A 27,231-nucleotide genomic window follows, 5' to 3' on the forward strand; every position below is an offset into this window, starting at 1 on the left:
TAGAGAAAAAGGGTATGGGCATCCTCTCTAGTGAGGAGGGCAATATGTCAGATGCTAGGCAGAGAGACACACCTGGAGAGGAGCTGGAGCATCCTGAGTGAGGAGGAGCTCAGTACAGAGGTGATGTAAATCACTTATAAAACAGTCTCTCTGGGACTTTGTTTACCTTTGGCCAATTATTGTTTCTTTCTTCACCCCTGACTGGTCCATGGACCCTCCCCAAGATGTGTGAGCACCTTTTCTCTAAGGTGGATCCCACCGCAGAGGCCTATGGGTGCATGTCCACACTTATGGGGTGGGTTCCCCTCCCTTTTCAACCCCCAAGAAGCCTTCCTGCACACGTGCAAACAGGGAAGTCTTCCTTGACCTCAAGAGCGGGTACTTTATCTCTTTGCTTTAGCAGAGCTCAGCTTTTGCCACTAGCTTTGTCTTTGGAGCTTCTGGGTGAGAACAAAAGCTCAGTTTTACTCCACTTGACAAACACCAGGTGTCTGGCCCAGAGGCACATTGTTTCCTATCTCAGGATGATATCTTTTGTTTAGCTTGTAGTAATGTGATAAATTAATCTCTTGTGACCTAATATCTTAGATCTTAACTAAACTTCAGAAATCTTAACTAGACTGTCAATAACCTGTACTTTGTATTTCACTATGGAATGAAGCAGGGCAAAGACTAATAGAGTTTTGCCAAGAAAATGCACTGGTCATAAGAAACACCCTCTTCCAACAACACAAGAGAAGACTCTATACATGGACATCACCAGATGGTCAACACCGAAATCAGATTGATTACATTTTTTGTAGCCAAAGATGGAGAAGCTCTATACAGTCAGCAAAAACAAGACCAGGAGCTGACTGTGGCTCAGACCGTGAACTCCTTATTACCAAATTCAGACTTAAATTGAAGAAAGTAGGGAAAACCACTAGACCATTCAGGCATGACCTAAATCAAATCCCTTATAATTGATTACACAGTGGAAGTGAGAAATAGATTTAAAGGCCTAAATCTGATAGATAGAGTGCCTGATGAACTATGGAATGAGGTTTGTGACACTGTACAGGAGACAGGGATCAAGACCATCCCCATGGAAAAGAAATGCAAAAAAGCAAAATGGCTGTTTGGGGAGGCCTTACAAATAGCTGTGAAAAGGAGAGAAGCGAAAAACAAAGGAGAAAAGGAAAGATATAAACATCTGAATGCAGAGTTCCAAAGAATAACAAGAAGAGATAAGAAAGCCTTCTTCAGCGATCAATGCAAAGAAATAGAGGAAAACAACAGAATGGGAAAGACTAGAGGTCTCTTTAAGAAAATCAGAGACACCAAAGGAATATTTCATGCAAAGATGGGCTTGATAAAGGACAGAAATGGTATGGACCAACAGAAGCAGAAGATATTAGGAAGAGATGGCAAGAATACACAGAAGAACTGTACAAAAAAGATCTTCACGACCCAGATAATCACAATGGTGTGATCACTGACCTAGAGCCAGACATCCTGGAATGTGAAGTCAAGTGGGCCTTAGAAAGCATCACTACGAACAAAGCTAGTGGAGGTGATGGAATTCCACTTGAGCTATTTCAAATCCTGAAAGATGATGCTGTGAAAGTGCTGCACTCAATATGCCAGCAAATTTGGAAAACTCAGCAGTGGCCACAGGACTGGAAAAGGTCAGTGTTCATTCCAATCCCAAAGAAAGGCAATGCCAAAGAATGCGCAAACTACTGCACAATTGCACTCATCTCACACGCTAGTAAAGTAATGCTCAAAATTCTCCAAGCCAGGCTTCAGCAATATGTGAACTGTGAACTTCCTGATGTTCAAGCTGGTTTTAGAAAAGGCAGAGGAACCAGAGATCAAATTGCCAACATCTGCTGGATCATGGAAAAAGCAAGAGAGTTCCAGAAAAGCATCTATTTCTACTTTATTGACGATGCCAAAGCCTTTGACCGTGTGGATCACAATAAACTGTGGAAAATTCTGAAAGACATGGGAATACCAGACCACCTGATCTGCCTTTTGAGAAATTTGTATGCAGGTCAGGAAGCAACAATTAGAACTGGACATTAAACAACAGACTGGTTCCAAATAGGAAAAGGAGTATGTCAAGGCTGTATATTTGTCACCCTGTTTATTTAACTTATATGCAGAGTACATCATGAGAAGCGCTGGACTGGAAGAAATACAAGCTGGAATCAAGATTTCCGGGAGAAATATCAATAACCTCAGATATGCAGATGACACCACCCTTATGGCAGAAAGCAAAGAGGAACTAAAAAGCCTCTAGATGAAGGTGAAAGTGGAGAGTGAAAAAGTTGGCTTAAAGCTCAACATTCAGAAAACGAAGATCATGGCATCCGGTCCCATCACTTCATGGGAAATAGATGGGGAAACAGTGTCAGACTTTATTTTTGGGGGCTTCAAAATCACTGCAGATGGTGACTGCAGCCATGAAATTAAAAGACGCTTACTCCTTGGAAGGAAAGTTATGACCAACCTAGATAGCATATTCAAAAGCAGAGACATTATTTTGCCAACAAAGGTCCGTCTAGTCAAGGCTATGGTTTTTCCTGTGGTCATGTATGGATGTGAGAGTTGGACTGTGAAGAAGGCTGAGTGCTGAAGAATTGATGCTTTTGAACTGTGGTGTTGGAGAAGACTCTTGAGAGTCCCTTGGACTGCAAGGAGATCCAACCAGTCCATTCTGAAGGAGTTCAGCCCTGGGATTTCTTTGGAAGGAATGATGCTAAAGCTGAAACTCCAGTACTTTGGCCACCTCATGCAAAGAGTTGACTCATTGGAAAAGACTCTGATGCTGGAGGGATTGGGGGCAGGAGGAGAAGGGGAAGACAGAGGATGAGATGGCTGGATTGCATCACTGACTCGATGGACGTGAGTCTGGGTGAACTCTGGGAGTTGGTGATGGACAGGGAGGCCTGGCGTGCTGCGATTCATGGGGTCACAAAGAGTCGGACACGACTGAGCGACTGATCTGATCTGATCTGATTTTCCATACGGCATCATTTGGTAATATTCACTACAGATATATTCATTTTCTAAATCAAAGGGAATTAAGCTTAATTTGGACTTTGGAAATTTGGGGTCATCCTTTGACAACTAAAAATAATACAAAATGTTTGAAAAATCTGCCTAGTTACTCTTCATTCTCTTTCTTTCATTAAAATGAATTCAATAATGCATATATATGGAATCTAGAAAAATGGTGATGAACCTGTTTGCAAGAGCAAGAATAGAGATGCAGACATACAGAATGGATTTGTGGACAGAGTGGAGAAAGGAGAAGGTGGGATGAATTGAGAAAGTAACATTAAAATATATACATTACCATGTGGGAAATAGAAAGCTAGTGGGAAGTTGCTGTATAACCCAGGGAGTTCAGTCTGGTGCTCTGTGATAACTTAGAACTAAATATATACATTACATACATATAAAGTTTTGGAATGTGTTCAAAATTAAAATAACTAGCTAAATAAATGGAAATATATAATAAATGGAAATATATTAAAAATTAATTGTCTATTGGTTGCAAGAATGCAGGAATACCAAACTATATGTAGTATATTGAAAGTGACTCAGTAACATTTATTTTTATCTTTTAAAATATCATAAATACTAGAAGAGATTTCCATAGTGGCTAAGATTAATTGCCACTCTATCATTTTATTTTGGTTCATCAAATTTTTTTTTATTTCAGAAAAAAGTGGCAGATGACCCAAATCGGACTCCATCTATATGGCTGGCAATGTACAGAGCTTTCGGGCGACCAATTCTACTTAGTAGCACATTTCGTTATCTTGCTGACTTACTGGGTTTTGCCGGACCTCTCTGTATTTCTGGAATAGTTCAGCGTGTAAATGAAACCCAGAATGAAACAAATAACCCAACAGGAGTAAGTTTGTGGTGCCTTTGAATGGAAATATATTATTGGCAAATTTCTTTTAATTGTTACTTTTTTAAAATGCGGTTTTATGAGCAATGCAAATAATCTTATTAACAGAGAATTGTATGCTTTTTAAAAGAATGAAAACTAATTTTCCTTGTAGAGAAAAACATTAGTCCATGTATTCATTGAATGGATTTGGCCAACAAAATTATTTCTCAGATTCAGAGGCTATAAACATTTAATAGCATTTATTGTGTTCTGCAAATGATGCTCAGAAATTTAACATTGGTTATTTTATTAGATCTTTTTAGCAATCCTGTAAAGAATTTTCATGCATGAGTCCTTGGGGGTGGCTGAGTTACTTTTTTTCCCCGATGGCTCAGATGGTAGAGTCTGTCTGCAATGTGGGAGACCTGGGTTCGATCCCTGGGTTAGGAAGATGCCCTGGAGAAAGAAATAGCACCCCACTCCAGTACCCTTGCCTGGAAAAGCCCATGGACAGAGGAGCCTGGTAGGCTACAGTCCATGGGGTCACAAAGAGTCGGACACGACTGAGCGACTTCACTTTCAATGGCCAGTGATGTGGGCAATGTGATTTGATTTGGTTTCCTATATAGTTAAAGCCACCTTGCTTCATAATGATCAGGTCAAGTCACATTATATTTTTATTAGACATTATGTTACTATTGGGGACTATATAGTGTAAAATATTTGCTGTTATAAATTTACAACCTTATATTTTCTGTTCTTAAGAAAGTCTGCACCATGAGCTTCCCAATTTCCTTCTAAAATAAGAATTGATTTCCCTAGTTTCATGTGTAGAAACTCTAGTCCAGATGAATCAATTTTCCTTTTCTATTGTCTCAATCTGATTTCCAGTCCTCTTTTTTTACCTTTTGGAATTGTATTCTAAAGCCTTCAGTAAATGCTGCCTTCTCATTGAAGCTTTTTCTGATTGTCCTTGTTGGTGGAATTTGATTCTCTTTGGTCATCTCCTAACACATTGTTTGCTTCACATTGGCACTTGCCATAAATGCTATTTATAATGAAGCATGTTATCTATGGATATGCTTATCTTTCTAGGTTGTGAGCTCTCTAAACAGAATGACTATGAAGCTCCCATTTTTGCCCTCAAAACCCAGTTCTTTGCATATATTAGTGCTCAATTGTTACTAATGTAAACCAGCTATTTTACCATTGAATACATGTTTGTGATGTTTTATCCTTGCTAGCCTGATTATACACAGATATTGAAATTCCACATAGTATCCAATCATCCCTTGTACTTAGGTGTATTAACCATGTATTTTTCTGAGAAAGAAGAAAATTTACACATTTGTGTGTATCCCCTGGATACGAGGAAGGGACCAGAAATATTTAGAATTTAACTGATCAAAACCATAAAAAAGAAAGTGGCTCAATTGACATGTTGTGTTTATCTGAGTGTTACTTTTCCCTCATTTCTAACAAATAAGTGACCATATGCTACTGTTACAAACAAAAAGCTATCAATTTGTATATTCTTGCGATGACTTCAGTTATAATCTGACTGAAATAGTTTTTAAAGTTATGCTTTGTCACTGAAATTGTCTTTTGGGCAAAATAACCAATTTATGTTTTTTACCATTTATAATTTATGTTTTCATCATATGAATTAAGATGAAGATCAGAAAAAGTCAACTGTGTAGACATTATTATTTTAAATTAATAAGGCTACGGAAATTGTATATTTGTCCCATTGGTCTTGCTGTCGTTGTAGGTTCTACTTCTAAATTACAAAGAATCTAAACTTAACTTTGTCTTGGTTTACTACTAATGTTTTCCAGTTAACCAAGGTAGACTATATCTTTGTAGAAAATGTATTAACTTAAAAAAATTTAAATGTACCTTTTTTCCTACAATCAGGCATTTCCAACAATCTTAATGATCAATTTGAAATTTTTTATGTTCAACTGGTTTGTGTTTGTATCTGTTGACATTATGAGGAAAAGCCAAATCGTCTTACTCTGACTCATTCTACTGCTGTATTATAAAGACATTGAATTTTTATATTAAGCAACCATGCATTATTTGATAAATGCAAACTATATACTGGTATATGAATAGTTTTTTTTTTATGAATAGTTTTAATTTATATCTTTTTTTTTTTTTCATTTTGGGATAAGGCTTCAGAAACCCTCTCATCAAAGGAATTTCTTGAAAATGCTTATGTTCTAGCAGTTCTTCTGTTCTTGGCTCTTATTCTGCAAAGGACATTTTTGCAGGCTTCCTACTATGTGACCATTGAGACTGGCATTAACCTGCGTGGAGCCTTGCTGGTACGTACAAGCTCTGAAGGATCCTGACCACAAACCATTCAGTGATAGGAATAGTTGAGAATTCAGTTTTGTTTTTCTCCTTCCATTTTCAGTTTGATATTATGACATCAATACTTTCAGGATCTACTTAGTAAAAAAAACATAGAGTTGATTAATAAGCCCACTGAATTAAAAATGCTTCTAATAATATATTAACATATTTTGAAATCTTGCATTTATTTACTTCTGTTACTGTTTTTTCCAGAGATTATGTTTAAATTTGAATATATGTTGAGATTATATCATCAGGAAAAATAAGTTTGTATTTAAAAAGTTGAGGACTAAAAGTAACAATGCTGAAATAAAAATAATAGCTGACTTAGGATGGCATTATAGGGTTTTCTCCTTTTTTCCAGGAAATTTAAAAATCTTAGTTTTTTCAATGCAAATAAATAAGCATAGTGTTGATTTTTAAAATTTGAGCTTCAAGTATGTTTTTTTCCCTTTTTTGCAGGCCATGATATATAATAAAATCCTTCGGCTTTCTACATCTAATTTATCCATGGGTGAGATGACCCTGGGTCAGATCAATAACTTGGTTGCCATTGAAACCAATCAGCTCATGTGGTTCTTGTTCCTCTGTCCCAATCTATGGGCCATGCCTGTTCAGGTAGGTCAATATGAGTAAGATTCTCATTTGCTGAGGAAATAATAAGAAATTATCAGTTTTTAAATTTGTTCGCTTTTTCATTTGAAAAGCTAACGTAATTCCAAGAAAATATGGAATGCTGATTTATGGTGGATGACAACGTTTTCCAGAAAAAGTTTGTGTCCTTTTAAAAGTTTGATGACTGTTTCTGGTCAAAAGCGTCTTGGGGCCCCTCTGCAATTTCATGTAGTAAATTGGTTCAACACCAATTGTACACATCGTGTTGCTAAAAATAAATTCCTACTCCTTAGCCTTCCCCAGATAAATCATCGTGAAATCCTACTGTCACAGCTGAGTTGACTTCCAAATAAACTTAATGGTTGTTCAGTTGCTAAGTCGTGTCCAACTCTCTGTGACCCCATGGACGGCTGCACGCCAGGCTCCCCTGTCCTTCACTGTCTCCCAGAGCGTGCTCAAATTTTTAAACTTAATAATTAAGAAATACTACAATTTCACTAAACAATATTTCCTTTTGTGCAGTGGTCCCCACATGCCTGTTCTTTCACCCCTTGCTTATGTTTTCCTCTAGATCATCATGGGAGTGATCCTGCTCTACAACTTGCTTGGGTCCAGCGCTTTGGTTGGGGCTGCTGTCATTGTGCTCCTCGCGCCAATTCAATACTTCATTGCTACAAAGTTGGCAGAAGCTCAGAAGAGCACTCTTGTAAGTAACATCTCTTGGAAACCTTATTAGGAAAATCTAGTAGTGTGGTTTCATTTTTAAATATATAGGAAATTAATACCACTCAGGGTTCTTTGGAAATCATTATACTGAAACGAAATACCAATATTTCTTTTCCGTTCTTGGGCAGTGAATGTGCCCAGGGGTTGCACAACCGTTTTTAAAAGTGGATTTGACATCTAAGATTTAATGACCTTAAACGCTAAATACCACCACAAAGCCTGATGTTTTTACAAGTCATGATGTGATAATGAGGCTTTAGCTCTTGTAGATCACTTACACTTAGCATATACTAGAGAATACACTTACTTGTGCATTTGATTACATATATATTGGATGTCAATTACTTTTTTTTTTTTTGACAGCTTTAATTTTTCAGCACTTTATTTATTTTTTTTTATTTGATAAATTTAACGCCTTTTATTGCCATACCTCATTTTACTGTGCTTTGCTTTAGTGAACTTTATAGATACATACATGTTTTTTTTTTTTTTCCTTGTTAATTTTCTGTTTAGTTGATCTATCCATAAGTGTGAGTGGGGTATTAAAGTCTCCCACTATTATTGTGTTATTGTTAATTTCTCCTTTCATACTTGTTAAGATTTGTCTTACATACTGCGGTGCTCCCATGTTGGGTGGATATATATTTATAATTGTTATATCTTCTTCTTGGATTGATCCTTTGATCATTATGTAGTGACCTTCTTTGTCTCTTTTCACAGCCTTTGTTTTAAAGTCTAATTTATCTGATAAGAGTATTGTGACTCCTGCTTTCTTTTGGTCCCAATTTGCATGGAAAATCTTTTTCCAGCCCTTCACTTTCAGTCTGTATGTGTCCCCTGTTTTGAGGTGGGTCTCTTGTAGACAACATATGTAGGGGTCTTGTTTTTGTATCCATTCAGCCAGTCTTTGTCTTTTGGTTGGGGCATTCAACCCATTTACGTTTAAGGTAATTACTAATAAGTATGATCCCGTTGCCATTTACTTTATTGTTTTGGGTTCGAGTTTATACACCATTTTTGTGTTTCCTGTCTAGAGAATATCCTTTAGTATTTGTTGGAGAGCTGGTTTGGTGGTGCAGAATTCTCTCAGCTTTTGCTTGTCTGAAAAGCTTTTGATTTCTCCTTCATACTTGAATGAGATTCTTGCTGGATACAATAATCTGGGCTGTAGGTTATTTTCTTTCATCATTTTAAGTATGTCTTGCCATTCCCTCCTGGCTTGAAGAGTTTCTATTGAAAGATCAGCTGTTATCCTTATGGGAATTCCCTTGTGTGTTATTTGTTGTTTTTCCCTTGCTGCTTTTAATATTTGTTCTTTGTGTCAATTACTGACATAGGACAAATGGATCAAGGAATAAAGGGTCGGATTTAGTGCTTCTGAAATTAAATGTTCTGAGGGTTGAGTCAGATCACGTGATGAGCTATGGAGTTACACTGAAATGTTTCAGTAGCAGCTGCTCTGCCTGACTATGTTCATGGTCAGCTTGGCAAGTAAGAAAAAGCTTGGCTATTGACCCTTTCTGGCTTCAGTTGGGCTTCCCAGGTGGCACAGTGGTAAAGAATCTGCCTGCCAATGCAGGAGATGCAAAAGATGATCCCTGGGTCAGGAAGATCCCCTGGAGTAGGAAATGGCAACCGACTCCAGTGTTCTTGCCTGGAAAATTCCATGGACATAGGAGCCTGGCGGGCTGCAGTCCATGAGGTCGCAAAGAGTTGGACACAACCGAACACACACACACACACACACACACACACACAAACACACACACTCTGGCTTCAGTTTGCCGTGAAATCATTTTATTTGAGCAAGAATTGTATTCTATTAAAGAAATATTTGCAAATGATAAAATTATTGACATCATGTTTAGAAATAAAGTTTGATTAAATATGAGCAAGTTTGTCTATAAATCAGGCATGAAATGTAGAGATGCTGCCACTGTGGACCGTTTTCCAAACTGGTGTTTCCACCCTGACAAGCAAGTCCCTTGTCACGCAAATGGTTTTTATCACTTGTTTTTTCTGCTGCTTCTGGTGAGGTTACTCATTACCCTAGGACAGGAATACAGAAAGGTGTGGAAGAGAGACACAAAGAGGGGACATGACAATCTAACATCTGATTCTCATTTTGCCATTCGTACTATAGTCCTTCACTCACCAGCAATCATGGGTAGGCAGTTAAGAGCCTCAAGAGACAAAAAGGTGAAGAAAATCAGATCATTTGCTAATGCCATTTGCAGCAAGAGGGATGTGACGAGATTATCATCATACTAGATGAAGTAAGTCAAAAAGAAAGACAAATATTATATGACAACACTTATGTGTGGAATCTGAAATATGACGCAAATGAACCTATCTATGAAACAGAAACAGAATCAGGGACATAGAGAACGGACAGGTGGTTCACAAAGAGAAGGGCTTGGGAGAGGGATGGAGTGGGAGCCTGGGGTTAGCAGATATGAGGTTTTATATACAAAATGCATAAGATACAAGGTCCTCCTGTATAGCACAGGGAACTGTATTCAATATCCTATGATAAACCATAATGGAAAAGAACATTTAAAAAATAATGTGTATGTATGAATATGTGTGTGTGTATATATATATGTAATTGAGTCAGTTTGTTGTACGGCAGTAATAACGCAATACTAAAACTCAGCTGTACTTCACAAAAGCAGATCATTCGCTGCTTTTGCTTCTTCCTATCTTTTGCCACTCTGCAGCTCCTTTTAAGAGTTCACAGGTGATACTGTACTTTCCTAGTAAATCTAATAGAATTTGGAGGAAGCTGATAGAGTTGACTGAAGAGAGGCTTTTGTATCTGCCATGTCTCTACAGTTAATCCAAGTTGTTAGCAATCAGTAAATCTAATTAGCAATATGTGAGACCAGGTTTGATCCCTGTGTCAGGAAGATCCCCTGGAAAAGGGAATGGCAACCCACTCCAGTAGTCTTGCTTGGAGAATCCCATGGACAGAGGAGCCTGGTGGGCTACAGTCCATGGGGTTGCAAAGAATTGGATACAACTGAGCAACTAACACAACACAATAACAACAAAATCTAATTTAGGCTCTGTGACAGAGCTTATGAAGAAGGAGGTAAGAATCTCTTGAAGTTAAAGATTATAGGCTTGGTTTCACTAAGTGTCTTATGAAGACTCACAGAGAATACATGCAACAGTGTACACTCACATTCCCAAATCAGTAGTGACCTAACTTTTTTTACATTCATTGTTTCTCATCTCCTAAGCATGAGTAATGGAGCTGAGGGGAGAATTAAATGATTTAGGTATGAGAAGGCACCCTTGGAAATCTCTTTATCAACTCTTTACATGTCTGTATGTGTTTTCTGCAGACATCATTCAAGGAAATTGTATGAAACTTAAGACACTGCTTTTATTTAAACCAAAGCAACAGAAGCATGAACAGTTTTTAGGTGGAAAGAAATTGGAGGCTGTCTCATTCAACTCTTTATTTTCACTTTGGAGGCAGAAGCACAGAGAGTTTCACTATTTCTCCTAGGAATCTCACAGCCATCATTAGAGGCCAAGCCAGGCAGAAATCAAGTTCTTCTCAATCCATATCCAGTAATAGCCTTGCCTCTCTGATTCACTTGGATGCAGCTTGCATTGTTTTTTATTCCTTCCTTTTATAGGATTATTCCACTGAGAGACTGAAGAAAACAAATGAAATACTGAAAGGCATCAAACTTCTAAAGCTGTACGCCTGGGAGCACATCTTTTGCAAGAGTGTGGAAGAGACAAGAATGAAAGAACTCTCCAGTCTCAAAACTTTTGCTCTTTATACATCACTCTCCAGTAAGTTGCTATCGCTCTGAGGACCACCAAAAACATGTGGTCTATTTGGTGTAACTTACGATCATTGAGACATTGTAGACATCAGAGGAAGTACATTTATTTTCTCCATTTTTGAGGTCCTGTAGCCACTAGCTAAACATGTTTATTTAAATTTAATTTTTTTTTTTTTGATGTGGACCATTTTTAAAGTCTTTTTGAATTTGTTACAGTATGGCTTCTGTTTTACATTTTGATTTTTTGGCGGTGAGACATGTGGGATTTTAGCTCCCAGACCAGGGATCAAACCCACATCTTCTGCATTGAAAGGTGAAGTCTTAGAGACTGGACAGCCAGGGAAGTTCCTATTTAAATTTAAATTAAAGAGCAAAGTCAGGATGAGCTTAAAGTCAAGTAGAACTGAATTTGACTCCTTGCAAGTTTATATCTTTGCCATGTTACTTGACATCTGAAATCCTTGGTTTCTTCATCTGTAAACTGGGGATGGTCTGATCCTTGAAACCCTCGTTTCAGTTGCAGTTGGGATGCATAGTGGGTTTTCAGTAAATATTTGCTTATGAAGAATAGACTTGTGGACCCAGGAGGAGGAAGGAGAGGGTGGAATGAATTGAGAGGATAGCATTGAAACATATACATTACCATACGTAAACTTAGGTAGCAGTGGAAATTTGCTGTATGACACAAGGAGCTCAAATCCAGTACTCTGTGACAATCTAGAGGCGTGAGATCGTCACTCCTCTAGAGGAAAGTGGAAGGTGAGGGGGTGGTTCAAGAGGGAGGGGACATACATATACGTAAGAATGATTCATGTTGATATATGACAGAAACCAACACAGTATTGTAAAGCAATTATCCTCCAATTTTTAAAAAATGTAAATTATAAATATCCGTTGTAAAAATATAAATAAATAAATTGATTTGACTATATTACTATTGATCTTATCCCCTAAAATCCTTAAAAATTATCTGCGGTTGTCTTCCCTGTCTCTTGGGGAGCTTATGATATTATATTTCCTTGAAGATTGTACTTGAAATGCCAGTTTTGGAAACTGAAGAGGAAAAAAGTCAGCATTTCCAGGTGAAAAAAGCCAAACTGCATTTACATAAAACCTTCTTTTTCCAGTACATGCTTAAGACTTTTTAAATACAAAGCTTTTTCTCCACAACTCTAATTTTAAAAACATGATTGTTTCAAAAATATTGTTGTTTTCCTCAAAGGGTGACACTGAGTACTTGTAAGAAGAATGAGTTCATATTAGTAGAATTCTTATGAACTTAGCCAAACTACTCCCACTAATGTTTGATTTAGTTTGTATGTCAGTTTTGCTCCTTTCTATTGTTCTCAAGATTTTCAACAACTTTAAGTTTGGAGGTTTATAGATGGTTTCCTCTTGAATTCTGAACTACTTGAGTCCTTAGAGATTATAAACACTTCTTTTTGTGAAATGGATGTAAGGAAAGTGTTTGGTTTATATAGCTCATTTATTTTAGCCCTAATGCTGGATACATTAGAAAGGAAGCGGGAAGGAGATTTATATTGCAGCTCTGCACCACGACTCATACAGTGTCAAAATGCTAGAAGATGAAATGATTGATATCTACTTGCTTATATGATAGAACTGTAAGTCGCTGGCTCCTAAAATCTATTTCTGTCTGCAGTATACTAAAGTTCTCATGGGGTAGATGGATGTGGCCAGAAATGGTGATGATGATAGTAATAGTAATTATGATAATAATAACAAAAACATTTTGAGATACTCAGCCAATTTTGCCATAAGTGACTTTACATATTTCATCCTATTTAGTCCTCACAGCAGCCCAGTGATTTTGATTCCATTATTAACTTCATTTTGCAAATTAGAAGATTGAGGTTAGAGCTTAAATAACTTGAATTTCCCCAAATCATCCAGCGCCTAAATAATAGAGGCGGATTGTTTAACTCAACCCAGTTATATAAGATTTGGGTTAGTTCTTGAAAGCCAGAGACAAAGGAGGAGAGGACAGAGGAGACCATACTAGAAACAAAAAGAAATCTTGAAGGTCAAAGAGCATAGTCACATTTTTATGATTATACGCAGCAGGAATTCTTGATGCAATGATGTGAAGTTCCACTTATACCATGTCCAGATTTAATGATTTGATTACTTAGAGTGTTGGTGGTAGTGAAGAGCTTCCACTATGTGAGCTGAATACAACTGGTTGTGAATCTCACCTCTGCCACGTCATACCAGATTCAGTTCAGTTCAGTTCAGCCGCTCAGTCGTGTCCTACTCTTTGCAACCCCATGAATCACAGCACGCCAGGCCTCCCTGTCCATCACCAACTTTGACCAAATCACTACTTCTGTTCTCCAGGCCTCAATTTTTTTCATCCGTAACATTGGATGATAAAAAATCTCTATCATGTGGATTGTGGTAAAGATGATAATAGATTAAAGAATGCTGCAGATGTTGATTGACTTGTTGGTTGACTGTATTCCAGGCAGTACATCAAGCGCTTTGTACTCATTGTGTATAAAGCACCTGGCAAGTGGGCTAGTGTTCAGTAACCTCACTCCCTCAGTTTCCTCCTCTAAAAATTGGTATAATAAAAATAATGCCTTTCTCAGGACTTCCCTGGTGGTCCAGTGTTTTAAAACTTCACCTTCCAATGCAGAGGGTGCAGGTTCAACCCCTGGTCAGGGAGCTAAGATCCTACATCCCTCACAGCCAAAAAACCAAAACATAAAACAGAAGCAGTGTTCTAACAAATTCAGTAAAATACTTCAAAGATGGTTCACATCAAAAAATCTTTTTAAAAAAAAAGGAGAGAGAGGATACCTTCTCACAGGTATAGTGTGAGAATCAAATGAAACAGTGAATGTGGCACGGTTCTGTAACTATTAAAAATATCTTGTAAATGGTATTTGCAGAAAACCATAAAAAAAAATGAAATAAAAAAGTCAGCCATACAACATAGTGGTTTTTGTTGGGTCTTGGAGTGCAGGCTGACCTGAAATGAAATCCTGCCTCAGTCCCTTGTCCACTCTGCAACCTTGGTCAGCATTTGGTGGCATCTCGGTTTCCTCATCAGGAAGTTGGGCTGTATTAAGCATGCCTGGGGGAATTAAGTAAGATAATGTACATAAAAATCCTCAATCCATGGTATCGGGAAATATTGAAAAACAAAGTTAAATGGGACAAATGCCAATAGAACAGAAGATCCATCTCTATGAATCAGTGTTCTTGCCACTGGAGATGATATCTGGGGGCAAAAGAAATTCTGTTGAATCATTTCCTAATCTCCACTTCCAAATGGATAAGTGCTGTTTATGGATTTAATTTATTGGCAAAAAAAAAGAAAGAGCAACACTTTTGTTTTTTCTCTCTTCACTTTGATAGAGTTTTACATGAAGAAGTGGGAAGAACATGAAGCTTTTGACCAGAAAAGTGTGGGTTTTAATCCAAGCTGTGTCATCTCCTAGTTTAGAATCTTGTTAAACCTAGTTTAGAGCCTGTTACTCATCCTTGCTGTTTTCTTTATTGCACTGGGGTTGTAATCATTAAATAGGAGAATGCACGTGAAGGTGGTCCTATCATATGTGAGTAATGTGAGTTGCTGGGTAGTGGCAGAGTGAAGTGGTGGTGAGCACGGTCTGAGAAGCCCAGCTGTGATCTCGTGTGTCTCATTCTCATCTTTATGCTGAGGTAGACATGGTCCCACTTCCTGCATTGGGTGCAGAGTGCCAGATAAGTAGTTTTTAATAAAATAGCAGCTGTTCTCGCTCTCCCTTATCAAGAAATTACTTATTTAAAGATATTTAGAATGAGTTATTGGAGAAGGAAATGGCAACCTACCTCAGTATTCTTGCCTGGAGAATCCCAGGGATGGAGGAGCCTGGTGGGCTGCTGTCCACGGGGTCACACAGAGTCGGACACGACTGAAGTGACTTAGCATGCATGCTTGCATTGGAGAAGGAAATGGCAACCCACTCCAGTATTCTTGCCTGGAAAATCCCAGGGATGGAGGAGCCTGGTGGGCTGCTGTCCACGGGGTCACACAGAGTCGGACACGACTGAAGTGACTTAGCATGCATACTTGCATTGGAGAAGGAAATGGCAACCCACTCCAGTGTTCTTGCCTGGAGAATCCCAGGGATGGAGGAGCCTGGTGGGCTGCCGTCTATGGCGTCGCACAGAATCGGACACGACTGAAGTGACTTAGCAGCAACAGCAGCAGCAGAATGAGTTATAAATAATGATATGGAGGAAAAGAAAGAAATACACTTAGAAAAAAATAAGGTAACACTAGCCTGAAAAAGATGATGGAAACACGGCTCTTCATCTGTAATATTACGACTCTCAGAGCTGTGTTTGGATTGCTGGTACCGTACAAGAATTCAGATTTGGTAGCTAAGCCTCTTCTGGACCTTTAAAAGCACAGGCTAAGTCTGTACATGATGGTAAGGACAGTTCATGAAAGCAGATCGTGAGAGCTGGTGGTGACTTTGGATGGATTCTCTTTTTTATTAATTAATTTTTGTTGGAGGGTAGTTGCTTTACAGTGTTGTGTTAGTTTCTGCTGCACAGCAAACAATGACTCAGCCATGTATACATACGTATAATCCCCTCCTTTTCGAATTTCCCTCCTGTTTAGGACACCAAGGTACTTGAGTCCCCTGTGCTATACCGTAGGTTCTTGTTAATTATCTATTTTATACATATATCAGTAGTGTACATGTATCAATCCCAATTTCCCAGTTCCTCCCACCCCACACCTTTCCCCCTTGGTATGTATACATTTGTTCTTTATGTCTGTCTTTTTCTGGTTTGCAAATTAAGTCTTCTATACCATTTTTCTAGATTCCATATATGTGCATTCATATACTATATTTGTTTTTCTTTTTCTGACTTTACTCTGTATAGATGGACTCTTCTGAGTGTTGAGAAAATTAGATTCTAGTTCTTACTCTGCCGTTGCCTGGCTCTATTACCAACAATGCAGTTGCTTTTTGGTCCTCTGTCCCTAAAACTCTATGTTTTATGACAAAATAACTACAAATCATCAACTTGGCTTTTGATTTTTTTTCCCCTATTACTTCCAAATGCAAGTATTTTAGCCTAAATCTGAGTTTTTCTTATTTCGGTTCTGTGTATCGTGTTTACCAAACAAGCAGAGGGCCCAGGATATGGAGTTATTTTATCAAACAAAAGGTCTCTAGGTGAAAATTAATATCACTTCGGGAAGGAGATTTTTCACATAATGTCAAATTCTTACTTTTTGTCCGTGTGTGAAAATGAAAGTGTTAACCGCTCAGTTATGTCTTTGCTCCTCTGTCCATGGAATTCTCCAGACAAGAATACTGGAGTGGATTGCCATTCCCTTCTTCAAGGCATCTTCCTGACTCAGGGATCAAACCCAGGTCTCCTGCATTGCAGGCGGATTCTTCACCATCTGAGCCACCAGGGAAGCCCCCTTTATCTGTGTTATATCCCAGTTTTCATATTTTTAAGTTAGTTTAGTGGGGAAAAAATGTAGATTGTAAATACTCTGAAGAATGTGTATTTGTTAAGTTCTAATCACTTAAGTCATTAAAGGATTATTTTATTTAAACTTTGCTCTTTGTAACATTTCATAAAAATATAATTTGGGGGGACTTCCCTGGTGGTCCAGTGCTTAAGACTCCACACTTCCAGTGAATTCCAGGGCAGGGGGTTCCTTGCTGGGGAACTAAGATCCAGCTTGCTGTGTGGCTCAGCCAAAAAAAGAAATCGATGCTCAAAAATAATTTTTCAATAAACTAGAACATTTTCTGGTTAAGACTCATGTGTGGGAGTTCACAACTGTGAACCAAGAAATACCAACTGGGAAATGTTTGTGGACTCAAAGACAAAATGTTATTTAATGCACTCAGTCCTTGATGTCTTCAAGGAAAGTTAAAATAATAATAAATAATTAAAGTTCCTGAAGATATTTCACAGTTCAGTGACACTAATGTCTTTGCTTTCTTTCCACAGTTTTCATGAATGCGGCAATTCCCATAGCAGCTGTTCTTGCTGTAAGTCATGTTTTCTTACCTTTAGAAATGGAACCAAATCAGTGTTTAGAAATGACTTAGCAATAAGCATGTGTGGGTGGTAACATGTATTACTGCCTTTTTGCTGTCTCCGGTTTTCTCTTTGCTGTCTCCACTGTGATGGTTCTAATCTGGGGTTTCTCAACCATGGCACTATGGAACTTTGGGCCCAATAATTAATTCTTTGTGTGCTCTGCATTAGGATGTCGAGCAGCATCTCTGGCTTCCACTTATTAAATGCCATTAGTACCATCAAAAATATCCCCAGATACTGCCAAATGTGCCCAGGGAGCAAAATTAACAGAGGCTGAGAACTTACTGTTCTAACATCCATGACCTGGTTCCTGGACATTCTTACAACAGGATAGTACTAGATCAACAACCCCAAAATGTTAAATGATTACATTTCAAAAGAAAAGGACAAACCCAGGAACTGGTATTACATTTAGAAATGTAAGTTTGCCTTGGATACCAGTGTTGGCGATTTTAGGAAAGAGCCACAATAGGGACCCCCAAACTATGGAATTTTCTTTTTTCTTTCTCAAAAAATTTAGTACTGGTTGCAAAGAGCCTGACTAGGTGTTAAGAATTCTGGATTCTCTCATAGTTATTCCCCCTTTTCAGTAATTTGACAGAAGTCAGTTTTCTGATCTTTAGAATCTGGCCCTTTTCACAAGTTTACTGCTAGAACTAATGTAGACCATTAAGTACTCTAGTATTTTAGTACTTAAGTACTCACGTGTTGTTCTTCTTAGGGAGTAATTTGGTTGAAGTAATAGTATTTTTCAGAGTTGCAGTGGGCATTCTGGCATAGAAGAAGGTGTTCGGTTTGCAAAATTTAATGTAAGTATTTGTGAAACCTTCTCCAGCTTTCCCTAACACCCTTTCTTTGCACAGACGTTTGTGACCCACGCATATGCCAGCGGGAACAACCTCCAACCTGCAGAGGCCTTTGCTTCGCTCTCACTCTTCCACATCCTGGTCACCCCTCTCTTCCTGCTCTCCACCGTGGTCAGGTTTGCAGTCAAAGCCATCGTCAGGTATGTACTGGAATGTCCGGGTTTTTTGCTTGATTACAGAAATACTACTTGCTCCTGTTGGCACTGGTTTAGGCACTTCTGTTGTATCCAACTCTTTGCGACCCCACAGACTGTAGCCCGGTAGGCTCCTTTGACCACAGGATTCTCTGGGCAAGAATACTGAAGTGGGTTGCCATGCCTTCCTCCAGGGAATCTTCCCGACCCAGGGATTGAACCTGCATCTCTTACGTCTCCTGCATTAGTAGGCAGGTTCTTTACCACTAGCAACACCTTGGAAACCCACATGCTCATGATAGTAAGTTAGAAAATGTATAAAAAGAACATCTTAATCACTGCCCAGAGATCACTTGGTATCAGAGATAACTTGTTAAAACTTTGCTATGAGACCTTTCAGTCCCTTATTTCATGTAAAAATAATTATTCTAAAATAAAAAATTTTTGAATTTTTTGGTTATTTTCTCCCTCATTAAGACCATAGGCATGATATTTACTGGCTACATGATATTCCATTGTTTGAAAGTATTTGAATTTACTTAACGGTTACCACTTTATTGGACATTTAGAATATTTCTGTTTTCACCCTAACATAAATAATGTCTGAGAGAAGCATCTCTTTATCTTCAAACTTTCCTCTGATTATTTTTTAAAGTCAGATTTCTAGAAGTGTCAACACTCATTCTGATAAGTGTGCATCTTCTTAAGGCCCTTAATGAGTATGGCCATGTGGTTTTCCCTTACAGGAGATATAGGTCAAAAAGTGTAACAGGTTTTTAAGATTTTTTTAATGAGTATAGCCATAATGTTTTCCAGAAAAGCTGGGCCAATTTATATTTTTACCAACAGTGATAATGTTCACATCAACACATATTTTCTGTTTTATTTTAGTTTAGTTTGGCAAAGAAAAAATAAATAAAATTCCAGACTCACAGTCTCTGCAAATGGGAAGACTTTGCAGAACTGAGTGCAGTGTTTTGTTCACTTTAAGTATATTTTTATAGTGTTTCTAATCAGTGTGGACCTCACCTTCGACTCACAGTGTCCCATAGTACACAGCTATAAAAAGATGTGATCTGATAGCAATCATTTCCCACCATTCTGACTTGTGTTATATAATACATGTGTTAGAAAACTATCATACTGCACCGTGTGTGCTTTAGTCTACTATATTTGATAGGCATTCTTAAGATAGTATTTTGCTTTTTGCTATGAAGTTTTATAAACCTTATAAAACCTCAGCATGTTTCATAAACAGTATTTATCATATTTATATCTGGCCTTTGGAAAAAAAAAAAAACCAAGATGTTGCAATACAGAAAGAAAACTGGAAAATTGAAGCCTTAACTATACTAAGTGTAGTGTTGCCATTGCTAGTAATATGGAGCATCTATCATAAGACCTTTAAAAATGAGGTAACTTTCCCAATGTTTATGTATTATTGAGAAAACTGGTATTTAATATTCAAAATAACAGAAGCTCCAGTTTTAGGCAATAGTATATAGTGACTTAATGACTTAACACAAAATGTCATTATGATGTGTGTAACTTGTGTTAGTTGCTCAGCCGTGTCCGACTCTTTGTGACCCCATGGACTGTAGCCTGCCAGACTCCTCTGTCCATACTGTTCATGGAATTCTCCAGGTAAGAATACTGGAGTAGATAGCCATTCCCTTCTCCAGGGAATCTTCTTGACCCAGAGATTGAACCCAGGTCTCCTGTACTGCAGACAGAATCTTTTACCATCTGAGCCACTAGGAAGCCCCAAAGGTTAGCTCACTGCATTGTCCAGGAAATGAACCCAGGTCAACTGCTTGGGTAGATGGGTGAATTTAACTAAGATGACCATTATTTCTACTACTGTGGGCAAGAATCCCTTAGAAGAAATGGAGTAGCCATCATAGTCAACAAAAGGGTCCAAAATGCAGTTCTTGGAGGCAATCTCAAAAAAGACAGAATGTTCTCTGTTTGTTTCCAAGGCAAGCCATTCAATATCACAGTAATCCAAGTCTATGCCCCAACAAGTAATGCTGAAGAAGCTGAAGTTGAACTGTTCTATGAAGACCTACAAGACATTCTAGAACTAACACCCAAAAAAGATGTCCTTTTCATTATAGGGGACTGGAATTCAAAAGTAGGAAGTCAAGAAACACCTGGAGTAATAGGCAAATTTGGCCTTGGAGTAAAGAATGAAGCAGGGCAAAGGCTAACAAAGTCTTGCCAAGAGAATGCACTGGTCATAGCAAACACCCTCTTCCAACAACACAAGAGAAGACTCTACACATGGACATCACCAGATGGTCAACACCAAAATCAGATTGATTATATTCTTTGCAGCCAAAGATGGAGAAGCTCTATACAGTTAGCAAAAACAAGACCAGGAGCTGACTGTGGCTCAAATCATGAACTCTTTATTGCCAAATCCAGACTTAAATTGAAGAAAGTAGGGAAAACCACTAAACCATTCAGGTATGACCTAAATCAAATCCCTTATGATTATACAATGGAAGTGAGAAATAGAGTCAAGGGATTAGATCTGATAGAGTGCCTGATGAAACTATGGATGGAGGTTTGTGACATTGTACAGGAGGCAGAGATCAAGACCATCCCCAATGAAAAGATCAGAAGGAGGCCTTACAAATAGCTTAGAAAAGAAGAGAAGCAAAAAGCAAGGGAGAAAGGAAAGATACACCCATTTGAATGCAGAGTTCCAAAGAATAGCAAGGAGAGATAAGAAAGCCTTCTTCAGTGATCAGTGCAAAGAAATGGAGGAAAACAATAGAATGGGAAAGACCAGAGTTCTTTTCAAGAAAATTAGAGATACCAAGGGAATATTTCATGCAAAGATGGGCACAATAAAGGACAGAAATGGTATGGATGTAACAGAAGCAGAAGATATTAAGAAGAGCTGGCAAGAATACACAGAACTATACAAAAAAGATCTTCACAACTCAGATAAACACGATGGTATGATCACTCACCTAGAGCCAGATATCTGGAATGCAAAGTCAAGTGGGCCTTAGGAAGCACCACTACAAACAAAGCAAGTGGAGGTGATGGAATTCCAGTTGAGCTATTTCAAATCCTAAAAGATGATGCTGTGAAAGTGCTGCACTCAATGTGCCAGCACATTTGGAAAACTCAGCAGTGGCCACAGGACTGGAAAAGGTCAGTTTTCATTCCAATCCCAAAGAAAGGCAATGCCAAAGAATGCTCAAACTACTGCACAATTGCACTCATCTCACACACTAGCAAAGTAATGCTCAAAATTCTCCAAGTCAGGCTTCGAAAGTACGTGAATCATGAACTTCCAGATGTTCAAGCTGGTTTTAGAAAAGGTAGAGGAGCCAGAGATCAAATTGCCAACATCCACTGGATCATTAAAAAAGCAAGAGAGTTCCAGAAAAGCATCTATTTCTGCTTTATTGACGATGCCAAAGCCTTTGACTGTGTGGATCACAATAAACTGTGGAAAATTCTTCAAGAGATGGGAATACCAGACCACCTGACCTGCCCTTGAGAAATCTGTATGCAGGTTGGGAAGCAGTTAGAACTGGACACGAAACAACAGACTGGTTCCAAATAGGGAAAGGAGTACATCACAGCTGTATATTTGTCACCCTGCTTATTTAACTTATATGCAGAGTACATCATGAGAAATGCTGGGCTGGAGGAAGCACAAGCTGGAATCAAGATTGCTGGGAGAAATATCAATAACCTCAGATACACAGATGACACCACCCCTATGGCAGAATGCAAAGAACTAAAGAGCCTCTTGATGACAGTGAAAGAGGAGAGTGAAAAAGCTGGCTTAAAGCTCAACATCCAGAAAACTAAGATCATGGCATCTGGTCCCATCACTTCATGGCAAATGTGTGGGAAAACAGTGGAAACAGTGACAGACTTTATTTTTGGGGCTCCAAAATCACTGGAGATGGTGACTGCACCCATGAAATTAAAAGACACTTGCTCCTTGAAAGAAAAGTTATGACCAACCTAGACAGCATATTAGAAAGCAGAGACATTACTGTGCCAACAAAGGTCTGTCTAGTCAAGGCTATGGTTTTTCCAGTAGTCATGTATGGATGTGAGAGTTGTACTATAAAGAAAGCTAAACAATGAAGAATTGATGCTTTTGAACTGTGGTGTTGGAGAAGTCCCTTGGACTGCAAGGAGATCCAACCAGTCCATTGTAAAGGAAATCAGTCCTGAATATTCATTGGAAGGACTGATGCTGAAGCTGAAACTCCAATACTTTGGCCACCTCATGTGAAGAACTGACTCATTGGAAAAGATCTGGATGCTGGGAAAGATTGAAGAAAGGAGAAAGGGATGACAGAGGATGAGATGGTTGGATGGCATCACCGACTTGATTGACATGAATTTGAGTAAACTCCAGAAGTTGGTATTGGGCGAGGAGGCCTGGTGTTCTGCAGGGGGTCACATGGGGTCACAAAGAGTTAGACATGACTGAGTGACTGAACTGAACTATGCATCTGCTTGGATGCAGCTATGCTCACCACTATACTGCCACACCTTATCTTATTATAAATCAAATTGTGATTGGTTATGCTGATTCATATCATGATCATTACAATCCTATCCTGTAAGATATGTCATTAGGAACAGACTCTGGGGCTGTTCAGCATTTAAAGCTCAGGCCCTCTGGACTCATCTGCCCTCATTTTCTTTACTCATTTTCTGCCTCCTGAAACACTCATACGGATCACTGACTGATTTCTGTAGCACCACTTCCAAATTAGGCAGTGCCCTGGAAGAGAAGCCACTTCAAACAATAAAGCTGATAAATGGCCAGAGTCTGCTATTTTGGTTCTTATTTTCATTTTCTCCATTTAATAGTTGCCCCTCTCATTGCTGCCTTCTTAATCGAATTTGACTTTGTGCTACAAGTGGAGATAGAAAACAGTTGATAACTAATAATAGATCACTCCTCTGAAATCAGGAGGTTACTGAGCAGTGAAAGGACTTTAACTATGTTACTATGAAAAAAAAACTAATTAATCTAGGGGTGTGTGTTTCCCCAAGTCCACAGTATATAATCCTGCTGTAGTGCATCCTACTGAAACTGAGAGTGGATCATAATCCCTGTGTATTTGTGCATTGCACTCTCTCTTCTGTATGTTCCAGGGAACAGGCATTTGCCAGTTTGATAAAGACCAGTCCGTTTTCAGGGCTCAGTTCCAGATTTCCCAAGCCATAGGCCAAATGAAATCAGCTTATAAAAGCTTGCTTCTCTAAAGTGAATTTCAGTGGTTGATTTGTGGGTCCTAGGGAAATGACCAGTCAACAGAAGAGGCCAGTGCTTTTTCCCACTGTATGCTGGTTCTTGGAACCTAAATGAGCATTTTTCCCGGTGTGGACTGGGCTCGGCATTTTCCTCTGCGCCTGGGATCCCATGACCAGTCTTGAATGCCAGTTGGCGCACAGCGAGTTGAAGCAGCCTGTTTATAATTGGAGACTTTGGTTAGCTGATTTTGAAACTGCTTCTCAGGACTGTAGAAGTTATTTGCTACATTCAGATGCATTCTGAGATTTGGTGGGTTAGAACGGGGTGCACCATATACCCCAACGTGTGCTACATGTGCATGGAGGAGACGTCTGAACTTCTCTGCTATAGGGAAATTCTGTGCCATGGGAAATGTGTTGCCTTGAGAAAATTCTATGCTTTCTTTTAAAAATGTTTAGCTTGTTAGATTCAATTGCTTGTGGTGCTCAGTGGGTGGGACCTTATACCTACATAATAAAATGGAAGAAAGAGGCAATTAAAGATTCAGGTTATCACTTCTTAACTCCAGCATTCTACATCATTTGAGTTCTTTTGACCTTTTACGATGATATGTTCCAGCCTGCATTTGCAAAACAGAAGGAAAGAAGTGAAGAAAAAGTAGGAAAGTCACTAATTTCTTAAATATTAAAATACTTGAATAAGAGTGGTCTTTTTCTGGATGCTTGCCTTTCTTGTCCTCTTTAGTTTCTTTGTAAGAAAATGGTTAATGTAAATTGCTTTTCTGGAGGAAAATGTCAGTTGCTATGTTGTATCCTTTATAAATAATTTGAGTTTAGGTTTCTGGTATTTGAAGTATAATGCAGTATCTATGTCCAAAGATGTCATTTGCCAAGGAAAAAATGTGTAAAACGAATCCCTTGCTTTGTTGGAAGATAATTTTTTGTCCTTTCTCTCATGTACCTCCCAGAGGAAAGTATATTTGGCTAGTCTACTGTGATTACCTTCAATCAAATAAATTGTTACTGATATTTATCACAGAGCCTGCTCACAGGTTGACCTGGTCTGCATTTACAAAACTTTCATGGTTCCAACAAGAAAAACATGTAACTGCCAGTAAAAAAATCAGTTATTCCCCCAAAACATAGTACCTGTCCGAGATACTCATGTGTATGTATATGCTCAGTCATGTCTGACTCTGTGACCTCACAGACTGTGTAATCCACCATCCTCTGTCCATGGGATTTCCCAGACAAGAATACTGGAGTGGGTTGCCATTTTCTCCTCCAGGGGATTGAACCCACATCTCTTGAGTCTCTTGCATTGGCAGGTGGATTCTTTACCAGGAGTGCCACCTGGGAAGCCCAAGGTACTCAAACTGTATCTAACCACCCAAATTGGAAAAGTGAAAAAATACCATGGGGAACATAAATTTAAATACTGGGACTTCCCTGGTGGTCCAGTGGTTAAGACTTCACCTTCCAGTGTAACGGTTGGAAATTAAATCTGTGGTTGAAGAGCTAAGATCCCACATACCAAGTGGCCAAAGAACCAGGGCATCAACAACAGAAGCAATATTGTAGCAAATTCAATAAAGACTTTAGAAATGATTCATATCAAAAAATTCTTTTTAAAACCTTAAATACTTTTATGAATTACCTAGTCAAATAAGAAATTAGTAAAACACTGAACAAGAAAGGTGATGGAGGCAGGACAGGAAGTTGGTCGGGATCAAATGTACCTGCTTGCAATACCTGCATAGCAACTGTTCAACCACAAGCACTGTTACTGTTCAACTACAGGCATGTTATTTGGTGCCTCTATGGGTCAGTTTCCTCGCTTATCAGATGAGCATCGTAAGGCCTCCTGCTTATGGAAGTTGGGGGAATTAAATGAGATGATACATGAAAAATGTCCAGCACATTGCCTAAATATATTAAATATTGAACAAATCTCCATTTTACTAATGTGCCACTATTTTACTAAATTCCATTCTATGCTTCAGAGAAGTGTCTTTCCGTGGGTCCACATTCAATTATTAAGTGGTTTAGGTATCTTGCTAAACACTGGGGATGGCAGCGATGAAAGATGGAGTGAGATCCACAGGAGTCCACAGTCTAGCTGGAGAAACTGGGCAGGGAAGCTAGTTTACCATGGTGCGTAATGCTGTGATAGAGCACTGCTCAGAATGCATGGGCCGTATATAAGGCTCACTGAAGCTTATCGAGAAGGAAGGGAGACAGTCTAGTCAGTACCTTCTAGGGACTAAACTTAATTGCATGTAGTGGGAGAAAGGTCCTGATGTGGCAAGCAATAGGGGATAAAGCTGGAGAGTAAAATCCCAGTGAGCAGATAGAGGATGCCAGTGATGCTGAAAAGTGCAGGGTGGCCATTTGTTATTTTAAGGCGAGGACTGTTTGAACAGATTTGCATTGTAAAAATACGACCCTGGCAGCATGGTGGCAGTTACTTCACCCTTGGTCAGGATTCATGCATTTTCCATAATTGTTTTGCCTTTGTGAGTTCTAAAAGGCCCTCCTCGTATGAACAGGAAATGCTTTTTGTATTACCTATTTATTCGGTCAGCAGACATTTCTTGAGGAATTGCTATGTTATATTTTTGGCACTGGGCTAGATTCTGAAGATGAAAATCTTGTTTTAAAGACTTCACAGTCTAGTGGGAGAGATAGTAACAAAACAAACAAAACAGCAGTTCAGGGGACCCTTAGCCAGAGAGCCTGGAATAATGGGGACAAGGGAGGGGAAATGGAGGGGGAGGTTCAGAAAAGTGCTAGTATTGGGTCCTCTGAGGTTCACTAATTGGAGATCCAAAGTGGGATCTTATGAAAAGGAAAGAAAGTTCTACCCATGCTCCAGTCACACTCTTTCACGACCCCGTGGACCGTAGCCTGCCAGGTTCTTCTGTCCATGGGATTTCCCAGGTGAGAATACTGGAGTGGATTGTCATTTCCTTCTCCAGGGGATCTTCCCAATCCAGAGATCCAACCCATGTCTCCTGCATTGGAGGCAGACTCTACCACTGAACCACCTGCGAAGACCTTCAGCCAGAATGGGGCTCGTTAATTTCATAAAAACTTCAGTAAGATTTGCATGTGTGCTAGAAATGGAAAATTGAGTCAACTGAGCTTACTTGAATGTCTGAATCATTGGTTTGTACCTTCTTTGACTGATTCAACAAGCATTCATGGAGTAATGTGTGCCAGGGGCTACTGGACTTAGAGTTACAAAGACACATGAACCCGGCCGTGTACTTTGTATACACAGACATAGTGTGAAGTTGTTTAAAAGGTATTCCTTTGATTGATAAAGCTGTACTCCTTAAAATCCAATCTCTTCAAGACATTAGAACAGAATGACAAAGTCTACAAAAGTAAAGAAAGGAACGTCATTTCATAAGGCATTTCTACGCCGTCTTTCAAGTCTGTGTGATCAGGCTTTGCTGTCAAAGACTTAAAGAGAGTGCAGAACCCAAAAC

At 38.8% G+C, this 27,231-nt stretch overlaps 1 protein-coding gene across 5 annotated transcripts in view; it reads left to right on the forward strand.

Annotated features, from left to right (window-relative positions):
- The window catches only part of ABCC9 (ATP binding cassette subfamily C member 9), a 156,025-nt gene that overhangs the window by 22,105 nt on the left and 106,689 nt on the right, over positions 1–27,231 (forward strand). For all 5 annotated transcript variants that reach the window (XM_070789970.1, XM_070789973.1, XM_070789971.1 and 2 more), the window contains 7 exons: positions 3,713–3,907; positions 6,067–6,219; positions 6,713–6,868; positions 7,437–7,571; positions 11,242–11,404; positions 17,398–17,438; positions 18,354–18,496. In XM_070789970.1, the coding sequence (XP_070646071.1) occupies positions 3,713–3,907; positions 6,067–6,219; positions 6,713–6,868; positions 7,437–7,571; positions 11,242–11,404; positions 17,398–17,438; positions 18,354–18,496 (986 nt within the window). The remainder of the gene's footprint in view (positions 1–3,712; positions 3,908–6,066; positions 6,220–6,712; positions 6,869–7,436; positions 7,572–11,241; positions 11,405–17,397; positions 17,439–18,353; positions 18,497–27,231) is intronic.

Source organism: Bos indicus, chromosome 5, assembly GCF_029378745.1.
Source record: "Bos indicus isolate NIAB-ARS_2022 breed Sahiwal x Tharparkar chromosome 5, NIAB-ARS_B.indTharparkar_mat_pri_1.0, whole genome shotgun sequence".
Classification (NCBI taxonomy): domain Eukaryota; kingdom Metazoa; phylum Chordata; class Mammalia; order Artiodactyla; family Bovidae; genus Bos; species Bos indicus.